The sequence below is a fragment of the Vulpes lagopus genome, chromosome 3 (genome assembly GCF_018345385.1).
Source record: "Vulpes lagopus strain Blue_001 chromosome 3, ASM1834538v1, whole genome shotgun sequence".
Lineage (NCBI taxonomy): Eukaryota > Metazoa > Chordata > Mammalia > Carnivora > Canidae > Vulpes > Vulpes lagopus.
The window spans coordinates 38,885,872-38,904,843 of record NC_054826.1 but is presented as its reverse complement, the minus strand read 5'-3'; the positions used below and the strand labels follow the sequence as shown (position 1 = coordinate 38,904,843).

The window sequence follows — 18,972 nt, the reverse complement described above, 5'->3', positions numbered from 1 at the left end:
TTGGTATGCCCATCATATACTAATTTTATTTTCTTTGAAAATTTATCTTCTACATAATACAGGTTTCTCCTATGTTAGTAGCAATTCAGGTTGTAACTACATGTTAAAACACAAAAAAAGAAGGAAGGAGGGAAGGAAGGAAGAAAAGAAGGGCAGTAGACAGATGGACCAGTGAGAAATTCAGTCATATATTGCGTAGTCAAAATGGTTTGTCATTTTTAAGCCCTGAGTAAATAATTAATGTGAAATTTATTTTTTATTTAATTTTTAGTATTTGTAAAACGTTATTTGACAAGTCCCATTGAAAGCAAAACAATCAGTTTGATGATAAGATAAACTCTAGTACTATATATACACAATGTTAATTAAATGAATTAACATTTGCTGTTAAAAATATGGGAAGAATCCCTAAAACTTAAGGCACATTAAAAGTTGAAGAAAAGAGAAATAATGAAATAAGATAATCCTCCAAATAAAAGATTTATAATCAGCAAAACCAACTGCTTGCCTCTTTATAATTCATATTTTTATTTATCCAACAGATGTTTATTGATTCTCTTACAATAAATAAAACAAAGCCTGTACCCCTAATGGATTACATTTTATTGAGAGAAATAGTACTTTAAAGCATCTTTCTTTTTCTGTTTTTTTTTAAAGACTTTATTTATTCATGAGAGAGAGAGAGGGACAGGCAGAGGGAGAAGCAGGCTCCACACAGGGAGCCTGACGTGGGACTTGATCCTGGGATGAAGGAGGTGCTAAACCACTGAGCCACCCAGGCTGCCCCTTTTGTTTTTACTTCTTAATCATCTTCACCTATTTCACCCATCATCTTAATCCCTCCCCTTTGGCAATCACCAGTTTGTTTTCTATATTTATGAGTCTGTTTCTTTCTTTGTTGTTGTTGGCTTGTTCATTTGTTTTGTTTATTATATTCCACATATAAGTGAAATCATATGGTATTTTTCTTTCTCCAGCTTATTTCACTTAGCATAATATCTGCTAGGTCCATCCATGTTACCATGAATGACAAGATTTCATTCTTTTCTTATGGTTTAGTAATTGTTAAATCATTATGTTATACACTTGAAACTAAATTTTAAAAAGCAAAAAAAAAAAAAAAAAAGATAATTTCAGATTGTGATACTTGCCTGAAGGAAATAAATAGGTTAAAATGGAACATCAGTTAAGGCAGCTACTTTGGGTGGGCTGCTTGGGTAAAGCCTCTCAGAGGAAGTGATTATTGAGCTGAAGGATCAGAAGAGAAGGACTTACGAAGATCGGGGAGACACATGTTCTAGGCAGAAAGAACAAATGTGCAGACTGGAAGATAGTAAGGACTTGGTATGAGATAATATTGGGAAGGAAGAGGCAGATTATTCAGAGCACAGTAGGACACAGCCAAGACTCTGGATTTTATTGGGAGAACAAAAAAAAATTAAGCAGAGGAGTGATAAAATCTATATTTTTATTTATTTTTATTTTTATTTTTTTTAAATCTATATTTTTAAAAGATCTGACAGCTGTGTGGATAATGGATAGTAGGGGGGCAAATGGAAGGCCAAGAGATCAATTTACTGTAATAATATGAGGTGAGGCAGTGGGGCCATAGATTTTGAAGGAGGCAGTGGAGATGAAAATGAGCCCAGGCAGAGTAGCTAACTCCTGGTGAAGAAAAGGAGGGAATTGGGGATGAACATCAGCCTTAGGATACTCACTTATTGCTAAAAAGAAAAACAGAAATTAACAGAGCACAAACCTTAATGAAGCAGTAATTAAACTAAAGAGGCATGAACTACTTACATTGAGTTAATCACTTATTTTCATCCTACAACTGAGGAGTGGGACTCCCACACCTAACTGAGGAATTTCATAAACTCAGTCTACTTAGATTACTTTTAAACTCTGCCCAACTTTCCAGTGAAAAATGTCTAGCTGGGGACTGTTTCTCTCAAGCTGGGACTGTATCTTATTTCTCTATTCCCAACTCATAGTAAAGCGCCCTTCAGAGTAGAGTAGGCCAAAGTTGATCAAATTCAATATCAATTTCTTGTATAAGTTTTTTTTAAGTAGATATAAAGGACCCGCTATATGTAGGTACTTTTTTTTATTCCTTACATAAATTATTAATCTTTTCTTTAAATATTTATTTATTCATGAGAGACCCAGAGAGAGAGGCAGAGATACAGGCAGAAGGAGCAGGCTCCATGCAGGGACCCAGAAGTGGAACTCGATCCTGGGACTCCAGGATCACACCTTGAGCCAAAAGCAGACACTCAACCGCTGAGCCACCCAGGATTCCCAATTATTAATCTTTTTAGAAACCTTGTTATGTTATTATTATGTTGTTGTTAATAATATCCCCTTCTTATAGATGAAGAAACTAAGGTTGGTGAAAATATATTAACCACGTTGATGTCAGTTAGTGATACAGAATTAGAATTTTTACCTCTATCTGTTGTATTCTAAAACTTGTGTTTTTCATGACTTTATGCTGCTATATTGATCAGAAAATATATATTAACAAACCACTTAGGACTATATGCTTTTTGACTCCTTTTAGTAGGTCTTTAATAAGAGATTAGTGAAAAATGAAGATAGAGAAATATAGACATTAAAGGGACATATTCATATCTCTGATAAAATAATAAAGGAACCAGGTATTTTAAATCAGTAACTGTGCCAGCCCATAGGAGGACACTAACAGGTCATGAAAATAGCAGATTACTCAGCACAGAACAAATCAGGCAATAGATGAAAGGCTGATTGTGTGTTGTGTTAAAGCACTTGCAAAGTACTATACTATGCATAGAAATGTCAAAAATAATGAATCAAAACCAAGATTTAATGAAGATTAGATTTGAGGGAAGAGGAAACAAATATGAATGGAAGAGGAACTATCTATGTTGATATTCTTAATCACTTTGTGATGCTTGTAAAATAAAGAGCCCTGGGACCACCCCTCCCTACACCAAGACATTCTGGAGCATGGAAACGTCTGTTTAATAAACCCTCTCAGGTGATTTTGTTTAGTACAAGTAGGTAGTGAACCACACTTGGGGAAATACTGATTTAGTCCCGTCTTTTTTTTATATATAAATCAGCCTGAGGCTTATAAAGGAAAATGGTTATCTGAAGCTATAACACCCTTTTTCACTAGAACTTTGGCTAAATCAGTCTTCTAGAGGCCCAGTTCTGCCCTCTTTGATACTTGGATTTAATTTTTTCAACACCAGCCATGGACCAGCTAACAGCATATATTGTTGCTATTTCTCTTCTAGAATCACAACTACAGCTGCCTGCATGATGGACCTAAGACGGTACCCACTGGATGAACAAAATTGCACCTTGGAAATTGAAAGCTGTAAGTTTTTCTAAGAATGCAGCTAGACTGAACTCTGCTTTAAGATTATTCTGGCTCATGCCCAAACCACAGGTCCTGAAAATGTCCTGCTACTGCAGTAAATCTGGTAGAGGGAGATACAGTGTCTTTCCTCAGTGATGCTGCCAACCTCTTAGTCTCATCTCTAAATCCCTGGGAGACATGTATAAGAGAAGACATAATCTAGCAATAAAAGGAAGACACTAAGAGCCTGGAAGGAGACCAAAGGCTATTCCAGGCATTTAAAGTATGGAAATGGTGCATAGAGCTACAACAGAAGGGAAAATAGGTGGTAAAGCCAGGGTGACATAGGAAATCTCAGTTGTCTTTGCCTTTCACAAATGTTATCTCTTTGCAATTGCAAAATAAATGTGGCCTCTGGACCAGTTGAAACATTCACAGAGTGTGGATTGGTGGGATGTTTTTTGTTTCGGGGGATGTTGTCAGTTTCTAAAACTTATTTTATATTCTTGCTGAAAGCCATACAATGACCAAGGATGGTATATATATATATATGCATGTTTATTTTCTTTCCTGTGCTGACCTGTTTTGCAGTGTTCTTGCTTTTCTGGGCCACAGTTTCAGTGTCCTTCTTGATGACTCAATCACCTACCCTGTTGGGTGGGTGAAAACATTGACTTCATGATCTATCTTCATTTTGGAGGTCATGCACAGAGGTCATTTGAGATGGAATAGGATTTTGATCTTCTTTTCTTTGTCAGTTCTTTGCAATGTTTTCATACCTCATCCCACCAAACAATTGGAAGCTGCTGATTTTATATCCAGCATTCTAGATAATGAGTAACTTTGACTGCTGTGCAGATAGGACACTCTCAGCTGTTACGAGGAACTCTAGCTGTGACAAGCATTGCAAATTTAAGTCACTACTCTGAGTAGAAATACAAGCCTGTATGGCACATTGCTGGTATTTTGCCCATTAAAAAAACATAGCTTCCAGGGATAATATTACATTTACATGCATTTTTTTAAGAACTTGATTTTATACTTGTGTTATCAAATCATCATTTTCATGTTTGATCTTTTCAATAAAGAACTATTTACAGAAACTGGTCTATAGGATATTGATGATTATTTTTATGTAAATATTTTTGGGATAACTTTGCATTTTCATGACTTATGATACAATTTAAGTTTAGAATGTTCTCCAAAGTCCAAATTCTTTGGTTGTTTCAAATAGTTGGAGTAAGGTTTATTTTAAAGTAGATTGTCATGTACTATAATGAATTTTTATGGTAAGAGAACTCATGATGAAATTTGAGTGGAATTTTAAATAATCATAATTGTACACATAGTTAAAGCACTTGCGCTGATGTTATTTCATTTGAGCTGTTCACAACCCCCTCAGGTAAGTAAACAAGGCCTTTCTATTTTAAAGAACTAATGCCTAAGGGCACAGGCAACACCCAGGTATTTAATGTAGTTAAATTATAATTCTGACATGAATATTTTAAAATTAACATGATAATTCTTCAGACTTTTAGAAAGTTTATATTTTAATAAAGGGGCTTCTACATCTCTTATTTCAAATCACAGTTACCCTGTTAAATGGGGTAGTTTTTTTTCCCCTAACTTTACTGAGATGTAATTGGTATATAACATTGTGTAAGTTTAAGATGTACAATGTGATGATATATATATATATATATATATATATAGTGAAGTGATTGCCACAATAAGGTTAGTTAACACATCCATTACCTCACACAGTTACCTTGTGTGTGTGTGTTTGAACTGATCTACTCCTATAGCAACTTTCAAGTATAAAATACAGAGTTGTTAACTATAGTCACCATTCTGTGGATACCCAGATCTTACTCATCTTCTAACTGAGCATTTGTAACCCTTTAACTACATTCAACCATCTCCCCATACCCTCACCCCTGTCAACCACCAAGTTGACAATACTATGAAGTCAATACTATGACTTCAGTATTAATTCTTAGATCCATATATAAATAAGATCATACACTATTGGTCTTTCTCTGTCTGATTTATTTCACTTAGTATAATTACCTTAAGTTCTGAGGGTCTTGGGTGGCTCAGTCGGTTGAGTAATCAACTCTTGGTTTCAGCTCAGGTCATAATCTCAGGGCCCTGAGAATGAGTCCTGCACTGGGCTCTGTGCTCTGCACAGAGTCTGCTTGAGATTCTCTCTCTCCTCCTTCTGTCCCTCTCCCCACTCACGACGTGGTCTCTTCAATCAATCAATCAATCAATTAATCTTTAAAAGAATTCCCTTAAGTTATGTCTATGTTGTCACAAATGACAGGATTTCCTTTTTTTTAAAGTAAAGATTTTATTTATTCATGAGAGACACAGAGAGAGAGAGAGGCAGAAACACAGGCAGAGGGAGAAGTAGGCTCCATGCAAGAGCTCATGTGGGACTCGATCCCAGGACTTCAGGATCACACCCTGGGCCAAAGGCATATGCTCAACTGCTGAGCCACTGGGCATCCCTGGATTTCCTTCTTTTAACTGAATATTCCATTGTATCACTTTTTTTTTTTTTTTTTTTTTTTACCTATTCATTCGTCAGTGGACATTTAAGTTGTCTCTATGTCTTGGCTATTATAAATGATTCTGCAACGAACGTAAAAAAAGCGGGTATCTCTTCAAGATGGAGATTTCATTTGCTTCATACATTTACCCAGAAGTAGTAAATATGGGTGATATGGTAGTTCTACTTTTAATTTTTTGAGAAATTTTCATGCTTGTTTTCTATGTGGTCTGTACCAATTTACATCTGCACCATTAGTGCACAAGATTCCCTTTTCTTCACATCCTCACTAGCACTTGTTCTCTTATCTTTTTGATAATAGCCATTCTAACAAGTGTGAAACAATATCTCATCATGATTTTGATTTACATTTCCCTGATACAGATTCTCTTTGAAGTATATACCAATTTTCCCAACACCATTTGCTGAAGAGGCTCTTTTTCCCATTGAGTATCCTTGGCTTCCTTGTCAAGTATGAGTTGACCATATATGTGAGAGTTTATATTGAGCTTTTGATTCTGTTCATTGGTCTTTGTATCTCTTTTTATGCCAATACTATACTGTTTTGATCACTATAGCTTTGCAGTATAGTTTGAAATCAGAAAGTATGATGCCTCCAGCTTTGTTATCTTGATCAAGACTGCTTTAGCTATTCAAGGTCTTTTGTGGTTCCATACAAATTTTAAGATTGTTTTCTTAAATATAGTTTCTTAAATATATAGTATTTCTATAAAAATACATTGGAATTTAGATAGGGGATGCATTAAAACTATAGGTAGCTTTGGGTAATATAGACATGCTAATAATATTAATTCTTCTGATCTGTGAATATGGGCTATGTTTCCATTTATTTATGTCTTCACTTTCTGTCATCAATGTCTTATGCTTTTCATTGTGCAGATCTCTCACCTCCTTGGTTAAATTTATTCATAAGTATTTTGTTGTTTTTGATGCTATTGTAAATGGGTTTATTTTATTTTGTTTCTAGAAATATAAACATGTATAGAAATGGAACTGATTTTTGTATGTTTATTTTGTATCCTGCAACTTTGTATATTCTTTTAATTTTTTGGCAGTCTTTGGGGTTTTCATGTCATCTGCAAACAGAATAATTTTACTTCTTTACCGATTTGGGTATCTTTTATTTCTTTCTTTTTTTTTTTGCCTGATTTTTCTGGCTAGGAGTTTCAGTACCATGCTGAACAAGAGTGCTGGTGCTGAGAGTGGGTACTCTTATCTTGTTCCTGATCTTAGAGGAAACACTTTCAATCATTCACCATTGAGTATGATGTTAGTTATGGATTTATCATATATAGCCTTTATTATGTTGAGGTACAGTCCTTCTATACTAAATTTGTCAAGAGTTTCTGTCATGAAAGGATGTTGGATTATGTCAGATGCTTTTTCTACATCTATTCAGATGATTTTTTCTTTCATTTTATTAATTTGATGTATAACATTTTTGATCTGCATCTGAACCATCCCTACATCCCAGGGACAAATCCCACTTGCTCATGGTGTATGATTTTTTTAGTGTGCTATTAAATTTGTTTTGCTAGTATTTTGTTAAGAATTTTTGCATCTATATGTATCAAGGATATTAGCCTGTAAGTTTCTTGCAGTAGTCTTATCTAGCTTTGGTGTCAGGATAACACTGACTTTGTAAAATGAGTTTGAGAGCATTCCTTTCTCTTCAGCATTTTTAAGAGTTCTGAGAAGGATTGCCATTAATTTTCATTTACATGTTTGGAAATAAATAAATATTTGATAAAATTCATCAGTGAAAACATCTGGTTCTGGGCTTTTCTTTGTTGAGAAGTTATTGAGAACTGACGCAATTCTCCTTGTTACTTGTTACTTGGTCTGCTCGTATTTTCTAGTTCTTTATGAGTCCATCTTAATAGATTGTATGTTTCTAGGAATTTATTAATTTCTTCTAAGTTGTTTAATTTATTGGTATATGATTGTTCATGGTAGTCACTTGGATCCTTTGTATTTCTGTGGTATCAGTTGTAATGTCTCCTCTTTCATTTATAATTTTATTTATTTGAGTTCACTTCTTTTTCTTGGTTAGTCTAGCTAAAGATTTACCAATCTTGTTTTTAGGGAATGAATTCTGAATTTTAATTTTTCTTATGCTTTTTTCTTTTCATTGCTTTTCTATTTCATTTATTTCTGTTCCACTCTTTATTATTTCATTCTTTCTGCTAACTTCGGTCTCAGTTTGTTCTTCTTTTCTTAGTTCCTTGAGATATAATGTTAGGTTGTTTATCTGAGATCTTTCTTTTATCCCAATACATCTGTTTGTAACTATAAATTTTCAGAACTGCTTTTGCTGCATCCTATAGGTTTTGATATATTGTTTCTATTTCATGTCTTAAGATTTTTTTTTGTTTCCATTTTTATTTCCTTTTTTAACCATTGGTGGTTCAAGATTGTTTTATTTCCATGCATTTGTGCATTTCCCAGCTTTCTTACTGCTATTGATTTCTAGTTTCATACCTTTGTGGTCAGAAAAAGACCCTTGATATAATTTCTGTCTTCTTGAATTTTTTGAAACTTGTTTTGTGACCTAACGTAATATCTATCCTAGAAAGTGTTCTGTGCAGGCTTGAGGAGAATGTATATCCTTTTTCTATCGGACGGAATGTTTTGTATATCTCTTTGGTCCATTTGGTCTATAGTGTTCAAATCTTCTGTTTCTTTATTGATTATCTGTCTGGATAATCTAGCCATTGCTGAGAGTGGGTTATTAAAGTCCCCAACTATTATTGTATTCCTGTCTATCTCTTCTTTTAGTTCTGTTAGTAGTTTCTTTATATACCAGGATGCTCTAATGTTGCATGTTTATGATTGTTATATGTTTTTTATTAATTTACCCCTTTATAATCATACAGTGACCTTCTTTATCTTTTGTGAGCATTTTTAACTAAAAGTTTATAGGTAGGTATTAATATTTATATGTTACATCTAAGGAAACAGATTCAAAGAGGTAAATAGATTTGCCCAAGGTCATGCAGCCACTGAGTGGAATGGCTCTGTGCTGAAGTGGTAATTGATAGCTGGCTTTTAAAGCCACTGATTTTATAGGGACCAGATTTATAGAAGATCCTAATTGTAGAAACCAAGAAAATATCTTATACTTATAAAAAATCAGAATTTATTCATATTTAACCAGACAAAAAAATCACTGTTATATGAATTAATATGAATGATAATGAAATATGGTATTATATTAATTATATATATATATATGATATACAGGTCTATTAAAAGTAGGTAGTTAACTAATTAGGTCTTACTATTATAAGTAGGTAGTTAACTAATTAAGCTTATTGAAATGACTTTAGGATCCTATCTCTTAAAGAATTAGCTCTGAAGTTGATGTCTGACATTCGACCTTAACCATTTCCTTCTGTTAAGCAAACTCTAGGCATTCACTTCTTCTCTCCCTCCTTCCCTCTTCTGCCTTTCTTCCCTACTTCTCTCAAATGCAAGTGACCTTAATGGTGGCATTACTAAATCATTATTACCCTGTTTCTATTTTAGCAATTAGTATATTGGTTTAATGTCAGAGAAAATAATATAACTTGATTCTGAGTGAGGGAATAAGGATTGAGCTTATTGCAAAGCTATTTAATATGTTTCATCTAGAAATGAAAAATAGTGCAAAGGGGGCAAAGAGAGTATTATATATCTTTGAAATGGGAAAAGTTAGGGGGCTAATCTTGTAAATTCTGAGTGAGATTAGCTGCCCAATACCAATATGAGCTACATGGCCCCACTCTCCTCCTCAGAAAGGTAAGATAGTCTTATAAATTCTTAAACCCTATTTCCAGGTTCCCCACTTGGGGTATGTGAGCCACTTGTTTGAAAGAGAGTGTGGAATTCTCTCAACTAGATCCATTGACAGGCTGCTCACATTACAAAAACCCAAAAGTTTCTCTCCTTCTTTTTCCCCTCATTTGTTTGTGTGCTTTTATCTCAGCCCGTCTCTGGATGTCTTGGACTGGTCAGCCCGTGTCTCAGAGAATAAGGTTAATGCTCTTTTTCTTAGTGTTCTTGTTTTTCAGCCAGTTCCAGCCTTGGCGTGATTCACCATCAATTAGAGAGTATATAACTTTCCCAGCAGCTCTTTCATAGGTAACTTCACAGGGCTATGTCAAGTGTTCACTGGGATAGTCAGTCAGGCATCTCCTTTTAGGATATAAGAAAAAAAAAAGAAAAAAAAATCCTAACTCTGCCTTCCTGACAGCATCAGAAACCAGTTGTTGCTGGCCTCTCATGCTCATTGACTACCTACATTATGTCATAGAAGTCACCCAATTTAGCTGAGCTGACTCAGTTCCCTCATAGATAAAATGGGAATAATAATATATTCCATATCACGTTGAGGATTAAATGAACTAATAAAGATAAAGAATGTAGCAATTTGCCTGGTACATGTTAAGCATCTAATAAGCAGTAACTGGTAATTAATTATTATTGTTATTATCACACTGCTTTTATTACATTTAAAGATTCCTCACTGCCACAAATTTGACTTCATTATGAGATCTAGTAAATCCAGCCAAGGAGAGACCCAAAACACAGCATTGCCCTTCTCAACTTTTGTAGATCTTATTCCAGCTCTTGCTTTAACATTCTAAGTAAGTCTCATTATCTGTATGGCCGTCTACTTACTCATAGAATGTCTCAGCCAGCTGTGCCTACAGTATAAAATGCAAATTAATTTCTTCTACTTCTATCAAGTGGAAAAGAATTAATAGCTAGCCTCAAAATCCAAAGAGGGAGATTTAAAAGCTCTTTGACATCTGTACTTAGATGAAATGAAAGTGCAGCCCATTGTAAAATATAGTCCATTTGTGATTTTGCTAACATTTTAAACTGGCCAGAGAAGATAGTCATCACCTGATGACCATCTAAAGTCTGTGCAATCACTGTAGCAAAATGTGCCTATGAGTGAGTGAGAGTGTGTTGGCACAGGTCTCTCTTCTTCCTAGAGATGTTCACCATGCTTTATGAAAGGAAGAAATAGCAATGTGCCTATTGTTGTCTTACTGAATTTCAATTTGGATATTATATAAAATAACTTGCTGTTTGATTATTGATGGAGTAAAGGCTCTATTATCTTTTCAACAACTATTCAAAATAATCCTTATTAAACAGATCAATATAGATTGATACATTTAAACAGATTAAGGTATTGAATCCATATCTAATATGGTACAGGTTAATATATATTGAATATAGTTTATGCTATGCACTGGTGAATATTTTAGTAAATATTCATGCAAGATTTTTAAGAACTTAGAGGAAAAGGCATTGTGTTCTTCCACTCCTAAAGTGAAAATTAATGGCACCTTGGAGTGTCATTATACTCAAAATAGCTATCACAGAGGAAGTGGTGATTGGATAGGATTCTGAGTTAATGTGTATAGTGAATAAGAGGACATTTATTGAATACTGGTAGTTTTCTGGTATCAATTTCTCAAGCTAACCAAACAAATCACTTAGTTTTTACAAGCTCTGGTTTCTCATCTCTACAATATTACAATACTCTATAGGTAACAAGATAATCAAGACGGAGATCTTTGTGCTATGCTTGGTACTGGTATTTCCATAGCTAGTTATCTTTATACTATTATTATTATCATTATCAACTGCACCTGGAATACTGCACTCATGTAGAGTCACAACACGTTAAGAGGGATATTTAGCAGTCAGAATAAACAAAATATGAGTGATAGGTAAACCATGGAGTACGATAAATTAGCAGAATAAATGAGTGAGAAGAGAGGTGAATTTTGAGGAACAGAAAACCAGGGAGAGAGAGTGGCAGTATTTGAATGGGATAGCTGTTTTCAAAACATTACAGCATTTCCTCTTAAAAGAGCAGACTGTATCTGCTCTAAGGGCAAAACTAGGCTAATGATGAAAGATGCAAAAAGGCAATTTTGGATTGAAATATTTATATAAAAAAAGTTCATAGCAGTTACAGCTGGTGAAAATCTTGTAGGTTTATTGCTCTGTAAGACCATTTTCTGGGGGAAAGGGGATTCTTACAATGAGCAAGTGATAGGATTATATGATTTCTACAGAGCTCTGGGTTAAAGGTTACTTGGCACCAGCAAAAATATGTAGGACTCCAGTTAAAGGACAAGTAAGCAAGGACTGGTTTCTGTGAAGATGCAGATCCCATATGCATATACATCTGGGAGCAGTGCTATTTAGGAAAAAATGAAAATCACATGCTAACTAAGGTTTTAAGTATATGCTATATGTGTTTTTTTTTAATTAATTTTTATTGGTGTTCAATTTACCAACATACAGAAAAACACCCAGTGCTCATCCCGTCAAGTGTCCACCTCAGTGCCCGTCACCCCTTCCCCTCCAACACCCGCCCTCCTCCCCTTCCACCACCCCTAGTTCGTTTCCCCGAATTAGGAGTCTTTATGTTCTGTCTCCCTTCCTGATATTTCCCAACATTTCTTCTCCCTTCCTTTATATTCCCTTTCACCATTATTCATATTCCCCAAATGAATGAGAACATACACTGTTTGTCCCTCTCCGACTGACTTATTTCACTCAGCATAATACCCTCCAGTTCCATCCACGTTGAAGCAAATGGTGGGTATTTGTCGTTTCTAATTGCTGAGTAATATTCCATTGTATACATAAACCACATCTTCTTTATCCATTCATCTTTCTTTTTTCTTTTTTTTTTTTTTAATTTTTATTTATTTATGATAGGCACACAGTGAGAGAGAGAGAGAGGCAGAGACATAGGCAGAGGGAGAAGCAGGCTCCATGCACCGGGAGCCTGACGTGGGATTCGATCCTGGGTCTCCAGGTTCGCGCCCTGGGCCAAAGGCAGGCGCTAAACCGCTGCGCCACCCAGGGATCCCTCCATTCATCTTTCGATGGACACCGAGGCTCCTTCCACAGTTTGGCTATTGTGGCCATTGCTGATAGAAACATCGGGGTGCAGGTGTCCCGACGTTTCATTGCATCTGAATCTTTGGGGTAAATCCCCAACAGTGCAATTGCTGGGTCGTAGGGCAGGTCTATTTTTAACTCTTTGAGGAACCTCCACACAGTTTTCCAGAGTGGCTGCACCAGTTCACATTCCCACCAACAGTGTAAGAGGGTTCCCTTTTCTCCGCATCCTCTCCAACATTTGTTGTTTCCTGCCTTGTTAATTTTCCCCATTCTCACTGGTGTGAGGTGGTATCTCATTGTGGTTTTGATTTGTATTTCCCTGATGGCAAGTGATGCAGAGCATTTTCTCATGTGCATGTTGGCCATGTCCATGTCTTCCTCTGTGAGATTTCTCTTCATGTCTTTTGCCCATTTCATGATTGGATTGTTTGTTTCTTTGGTGTTGAGTTTAATAAGTTCTTTATAGATTTTGGAAACTAGCCCTTTATCTGATATGTCATTTGCAAATATCTTCTCCCATTCTGTAGGTTGTCTTTTAGTTTTGTTGACTGTATCCTTTGCTGTGCAAAAGCTTCTTATCTTGATGAAGTCCCAATAGTTCATTTTTGCTTTTGTTTCTTTTGCCTTTGTGGATGTATCTTGCAAGAAGTTACTGTGGCCGAGTTCAAAAAGGGTGTTGCCTGTGTTCTCCTCTAGGATTTTGATGGAATCTTGTCTCACATTTAGATCTTTCATCCATTTTGAGTTTATCTTTGTGTATGGTGAAAGAGAGTGGTCCAGTTTCATTCTTCTGCATGTGGATGCCCAATTTTCCCAGCACCATTTATTGAAGAGACTGTCTTTCTTCCAATGGATAGTCTTTCCTCCTTTATCGAATATTAGATGACCGTACATTTCAGGGTCCACTTCTGGGTTCTCTATTCTGTTCCATTGATCTATGTGTCTGTTTTTGTGCCAGTACCACACTGTCTTGATGACCACAGCTTTGTAGTACAACCTGAAATCTGGCATTGTGATGCCCCCAGCTATGGTTTTCTTTTTTAAAATTCCCCTGGCTATTCGGGGTCTTTTCTGATTCCACACAAATCTTAAAATAATTTGTTCTAACTCTCTGAAGAAAGTCCATGGTATTTTGATAGGGATTGCATTAAACGTATAAATTGCCCTGGGTAACATTGACATTTTTACAATATTAATTCTGCCAATCCATGAGCATGGAATATTTTTCCATCTCTTTGTGTCTTCCTCAATTTCTTTCAGAAGTGTTCTATAGTTTTTAGGGTATAGATCTTTTACCTCTTTGGTTAGGTTTATTCCTAGGTATCTTATGCTTTTGGGTGCAATTGTAAATGGGATTGACTCCTTAATTTCTCTTTCTTCAGTCTCATTGTTAGTGTATAGAAATGCCATTGATTTCTGGGCATTGATTTTGTATCCTGCCACGCTACCAAATTGCTGTATGAGTTCTAGCAATCTTGGGGTGGAGTCTTTTGGGTTTTCTATGTAGAGTATCATGTCATCGGCGAAGAGGGAGAGTTTGACTTCTTCTTTGCCAATTTGAATGCCTTTAATGTATTTTTGTTGTCTGATTGCTGAGGCGAGGACTTGCTATGTGTTTTGCTGATGGTCTGTTGTTATTTAGCTAGTGATCTTTCTTTTCTCAGATTTTCCTCACAGGAATAATTCTTACCATTGTGTGAGAAGAATAAGACTTCCCCACACAAACATTTTCCTAACTTTCTAAATAATTTAGAACCTTCTTGAGGGTTTTGATCTCATTAAGGCTTTAAGAATCATCACAGCAGAAGACAATGTATGTGCACGTGTGTGTGTGTGTGTGTGTGTGTGTGTGTGTGTGTGGTGATAATATTAAATCATGAAACTACCAAGTATTTTGGGTGATCCTAGAATTATTCACGTTAGAAAAATATTTCTGTGACATTCCAGTGGGACTTAATCATAATTACTTATCTAGAGAAAATCAAAGAGCATTGCAAATGCTCTGTGGTGCTACTGCATACAAATTTAATTTGCATCACTGTTCCATTTTCCTATTTTCTTGAATTGTACCTAGCGGTGTGGAAGTGAAGGATTTGTCTTCCCTTCCTTGCTGTGTGATACTTTGTTTGAACACGATCACTGCTTAACAATTATTATTCCCTTTTGACAATAAGCAAGTGCCAGGATGTGTATTTAGAAACTCTGGCACCTCATAAAGATATTATTTATGATCTTGTGTATCTGGACTTTAGGACTTCCATCCTTTTAATTCTTCCATTATAAGAAAGTGAAGAAGTGACTTAAATATAAACGGTACACTCTACTATTGAATAGGAAAATAATGATATTGAACTCTTTCCATCTAAAGTTTTTTGTTTCCCCCAAAGAGAAATCTTATTTTTTATTCATATTTAAAATTTTCTCTTTCTGTAGTCTCTATTTTCTCTTTCTAGAATTCCCAGAGACACCTTGAGTCCCACATTTATCTTCAATGATTGAAATAAAATTTGTAGAATTTTATCTTCCAGATTACTAATATTTATTTTATTCTAAAGAAATTATTAGTAGCAAGTATACTATTTTGACCATCCTGTTTTCAGTTTTTTAAAGATTTAATTTTTTATTTATTCATGAGCAACACAAAGAGAGAGAGGCTAAGACACAGGCAAATGGCAAAGGAAGCTCCATGCAGGGAGCCTGATGTGGGACTGGATCCTGGAACTCTGGGATCACACCCCAAATCAAGCGAAGATGCTCAACCGCTGAGCCACCCAGGCGTCCCCCTGTTTTCAATTTCTATGAGCTCTTATCATTTGATTACTCATTTCGCATAGTTACTTGTTTTCTTATAAAATTTCCTTTTTATTTTAAGGATATAATTTTAAATTATTTTACAAGTTTTCTTCTGTTCTCTTCATCTTTCTATTTCCTTTAGTGATGATGTATGTTTACTTATTGTGATCCTTCTTTTTTATGCTGATGATTTTCCTTGTAAGTCCGCTAATCTTGGTAGTCAATTCATATTTGTAAATAAAGGGCTAGTTTGACCAACAAGTTCCTGATACAGGTGTTCTGAACTGATGTGGGTTTCCTTAGCACATTTATATAGCTGTTTTCTTAGCCTCTTCCCTGAATAAGGAGAATGGAGCCAGAGGGAGAATGGGGCATGCTGACCAAGACAGTCTTCCCCTTTAGGAGAGTGGACTAAGATTTTTCACAGGAAACCAAAGCTCATCTGAGGCTTAAGCACGTAACATTATTTTACCCTTTCATTCCTAGGAGGATCTAATGGAACAACAACTATTTATTTTTCTCCATTTGTAGCAGTGCCCAGACTGGTCTGGGGCTCTGTTTAGATTCTCTCTTCAGCCCGATATCTAAACGAGGAACCCAGGCAGCCCCTACTTTGTTCAAGGAGCCTATTTCTATCATTATTTCAGGAGCAGTCACCACAGCTAGATGTAAGAGAAGCAAGAAGGCTGGTCTGGTGGTTTCATGGTGGCTCTTACTGCAAAATTCCTGCATCTGCAAATTCTCTGAGGCATATGTTCTCAACTTCGCAGTACATCAGATCCCCTGGGAAGTTTTTAAAAATCCAAATGAACAGGCCACTCCACAGACCTATTGAATCAGTCATTTTAAAAGCTCTGCAGGTGATGACAATGAACAAAGTTGGAAGAGAGTCCTCTAGGGCATAGTTCTCACACTTGAGTGAGCATGAGAATATCCTGGAGAGCTTGCTAAATACAAATTCCTGGGTCCCATTCCCTGGGGTTTCTGACTAAAGTGAGTCTGAAGTGAGGTTCAAGACTGCATTTTTCACATTTGCTGGTGATGCTAACACTGCAAGTATAAAGAAAACACTACTCTAGGGCTTTAGTGGGAAGATGGCCCCTTTCCTTTGCACTTCTCATGCACAACTTCTTTCTTTGGTTTTCTCTGTCTAAATAACCACATCTACATTCTAACTTTAGTACATTTTTCAAAATCACTAGCCCATTGATGTAATACTTTACTATAATTTATAGTGCTATCATGGATTTTTGCCGTTCTTTTTACAGTTATTTCTATAAGATTCTAGTAAGGCAGGAAAAGTAAATATGTCATCTTAAACTAGAATTTTCCTTTTTTCATACACATATTCAGTTTTTAACTACACATACAATTTTCAGGCTCATTTTAAAATTTTAGTAGCATATCACAAATATCTTATTTTCTGAAATCCTCTCATAACTTCTCATGTCTGTCTAGTATTCCACATGTGGATGAATAAACCATAATTTATTTAACCAGTTCCCAATTGAGGAACATATAATAATTCAACTATGTTGCTACTGTTAATAATGTTATAATTTGTGTATGATTGAAGCTATTTATCATTAAATACTATCATGATTATATGTATATGTACATGGCTCTTCTGTGCAATGTAATATGAAATGTTAAATTTAAATTAATTAAAATAAAAAAATAAAAATTCAGTTCCTCAGTTTCACTAGGCATATTTCCTGTGTTCAGTAGCCACAGGTGACCAGTTCCTGCCATATTGGACAGTGCAAGTTTCTAGAACATTTGCATCATTTGAATAAGTCTGAGTAACAATAATACAAGTAAGTTCATAGAAGTTGAAAAACTATATCATAGAAATTATAAAATTTAAAGTCTGGTTTTACATATAACCTGATTTCAAAAATACTTTCAAAAATGTAAAAGGAAGCCAAAGGGCATTAGAATTGTATTTTCTTAATTGAAAAGGAAACCATTACTTTATTGTTCTTAAGTGGGCAAACTTAAAAGGAAGCAGAATTCATAGTGTTATCAAATTGGTATCTCCCAATCTCACAGGTGAAAATCTGCCTGTTTCGTTCCTTTCCCTTTAGCCACCATTAGGCTGTTTCTGACATGGTATGAAAAGTGAAGCAGTTAATGAAGTGTGTATGTGTACTTTAGTAAATGCTAGACCAAAAGGTAGAATGTGGATAGACTATATTATCCTGACAGTGATCAAGATTTCCACATGAATTAACAAGTAGCTTTGGAATCTAGAGTTCTAGATACAGACAATTTGGGGAGGTATTTTTTGGCATAGTAGACTCAGCCCCTTATCAGATTATTGCCCTGTATACATCAACATAAATACTATGCCAAACCTAGGTAAACTAAACACAAAGCCTTCCACCCCTCACCTGTGTTAAGGTGACTTGGTAACTAAATGAGCCCAGAGCTTAAGAGGTGCTCACCCTTTGGACCATGTGGTAAGCACAGGTGTAAAGTTTAAGATGTGTTGGCACAGGCTCAGCTTTCAACTCAAAGAACAGCAAGGAGCAATTACAAGAAGACTGATTCCCATTATGGTTCTTAAAGGGTAGAGTGTTTTCTTAAAGACTAAATGAGTTCCTCAGTCTCTCTGGACAGTGTTTGATGAGGCTCTGCTCAAAACTCTGCATTGTGTATATTTCCCTTTCTGAAGGTGAAAGCCACTTTCTTTTATGTTTCTGATGCTCATTTCTCTCCCCTCCCCACCCCGTTTTGAAATTTCCCATTAAAACTAAAAATGCAGTTTAGGTGCTCATTGTATATTACAATTTTTTCTATGGCAGATGTGTGGGGGAAGGGTGGTGCGTGTCCAAATTTGTTACCTGGTTTTCCTTTAGGCTCAGGAAGGAGCCAACAGTGCTCTCAGCAAGAATTGTCTCTTTTTGGCTGGGCTTCATTTTATACTTGATCCTAATTAAGTGAAATACCACATTTGTGGCTTTCTTAGCATTTTTAGTGAAAGCTGGAGAACACTTTATGAAACCTGATGGGAACATCCTAAGCCAGAGGCATAAATACACCCACAGACCTTCCCTGAAGCATTTCCTGAAGACTCGTGTTGTTTTTGTTAGATAGTTGCAGCCCAATGAACTGTAACTCAGACTGACTTTTGTCAGATCCTGCATCTGACTCTCTGTGTTACACTAGAAGATATTTTCCTTTTAATAGGCTTTCAATACTGTTGATTTGTTTTTACAAATCCAATACCTTTCTCTTCAGGAGAGCTTCTAGAGTCTACCTTCTCGGGGATCCCTGGGTGGCGCAGCGGTTTGGCGCCTGCCTTTGGCCCAGGGCGCGATCTTGGAGACCCGGG

General features: G+C 35.8%; 1 protein-coding gene across 2 annotated transcripts in view; it reads left to right on the top strand.

Moving 5' to 3' along the window:
• The window catches only part of GABRB2 (gamma-aminobutyric acid type A receptor subunit beta2), a 241,771-nt gene that overhangs the window by 116,725 nt on the left and 106,074 nt on the right, over positions 1-18,972 (top strand). For both annotated transcript variants that reach the window (XM_041746851.1, XM_041746852.1), the window contains exon 6: positions 3,282-3,364. In XM_041746851.1, coding sequence (XP_041602785.1) covers positions 3,282-3,364 — 83 coding nt within the window. The remainder of the gene's footprint in view (positions 1-3,281; positions 3,365-18,972) is intronic.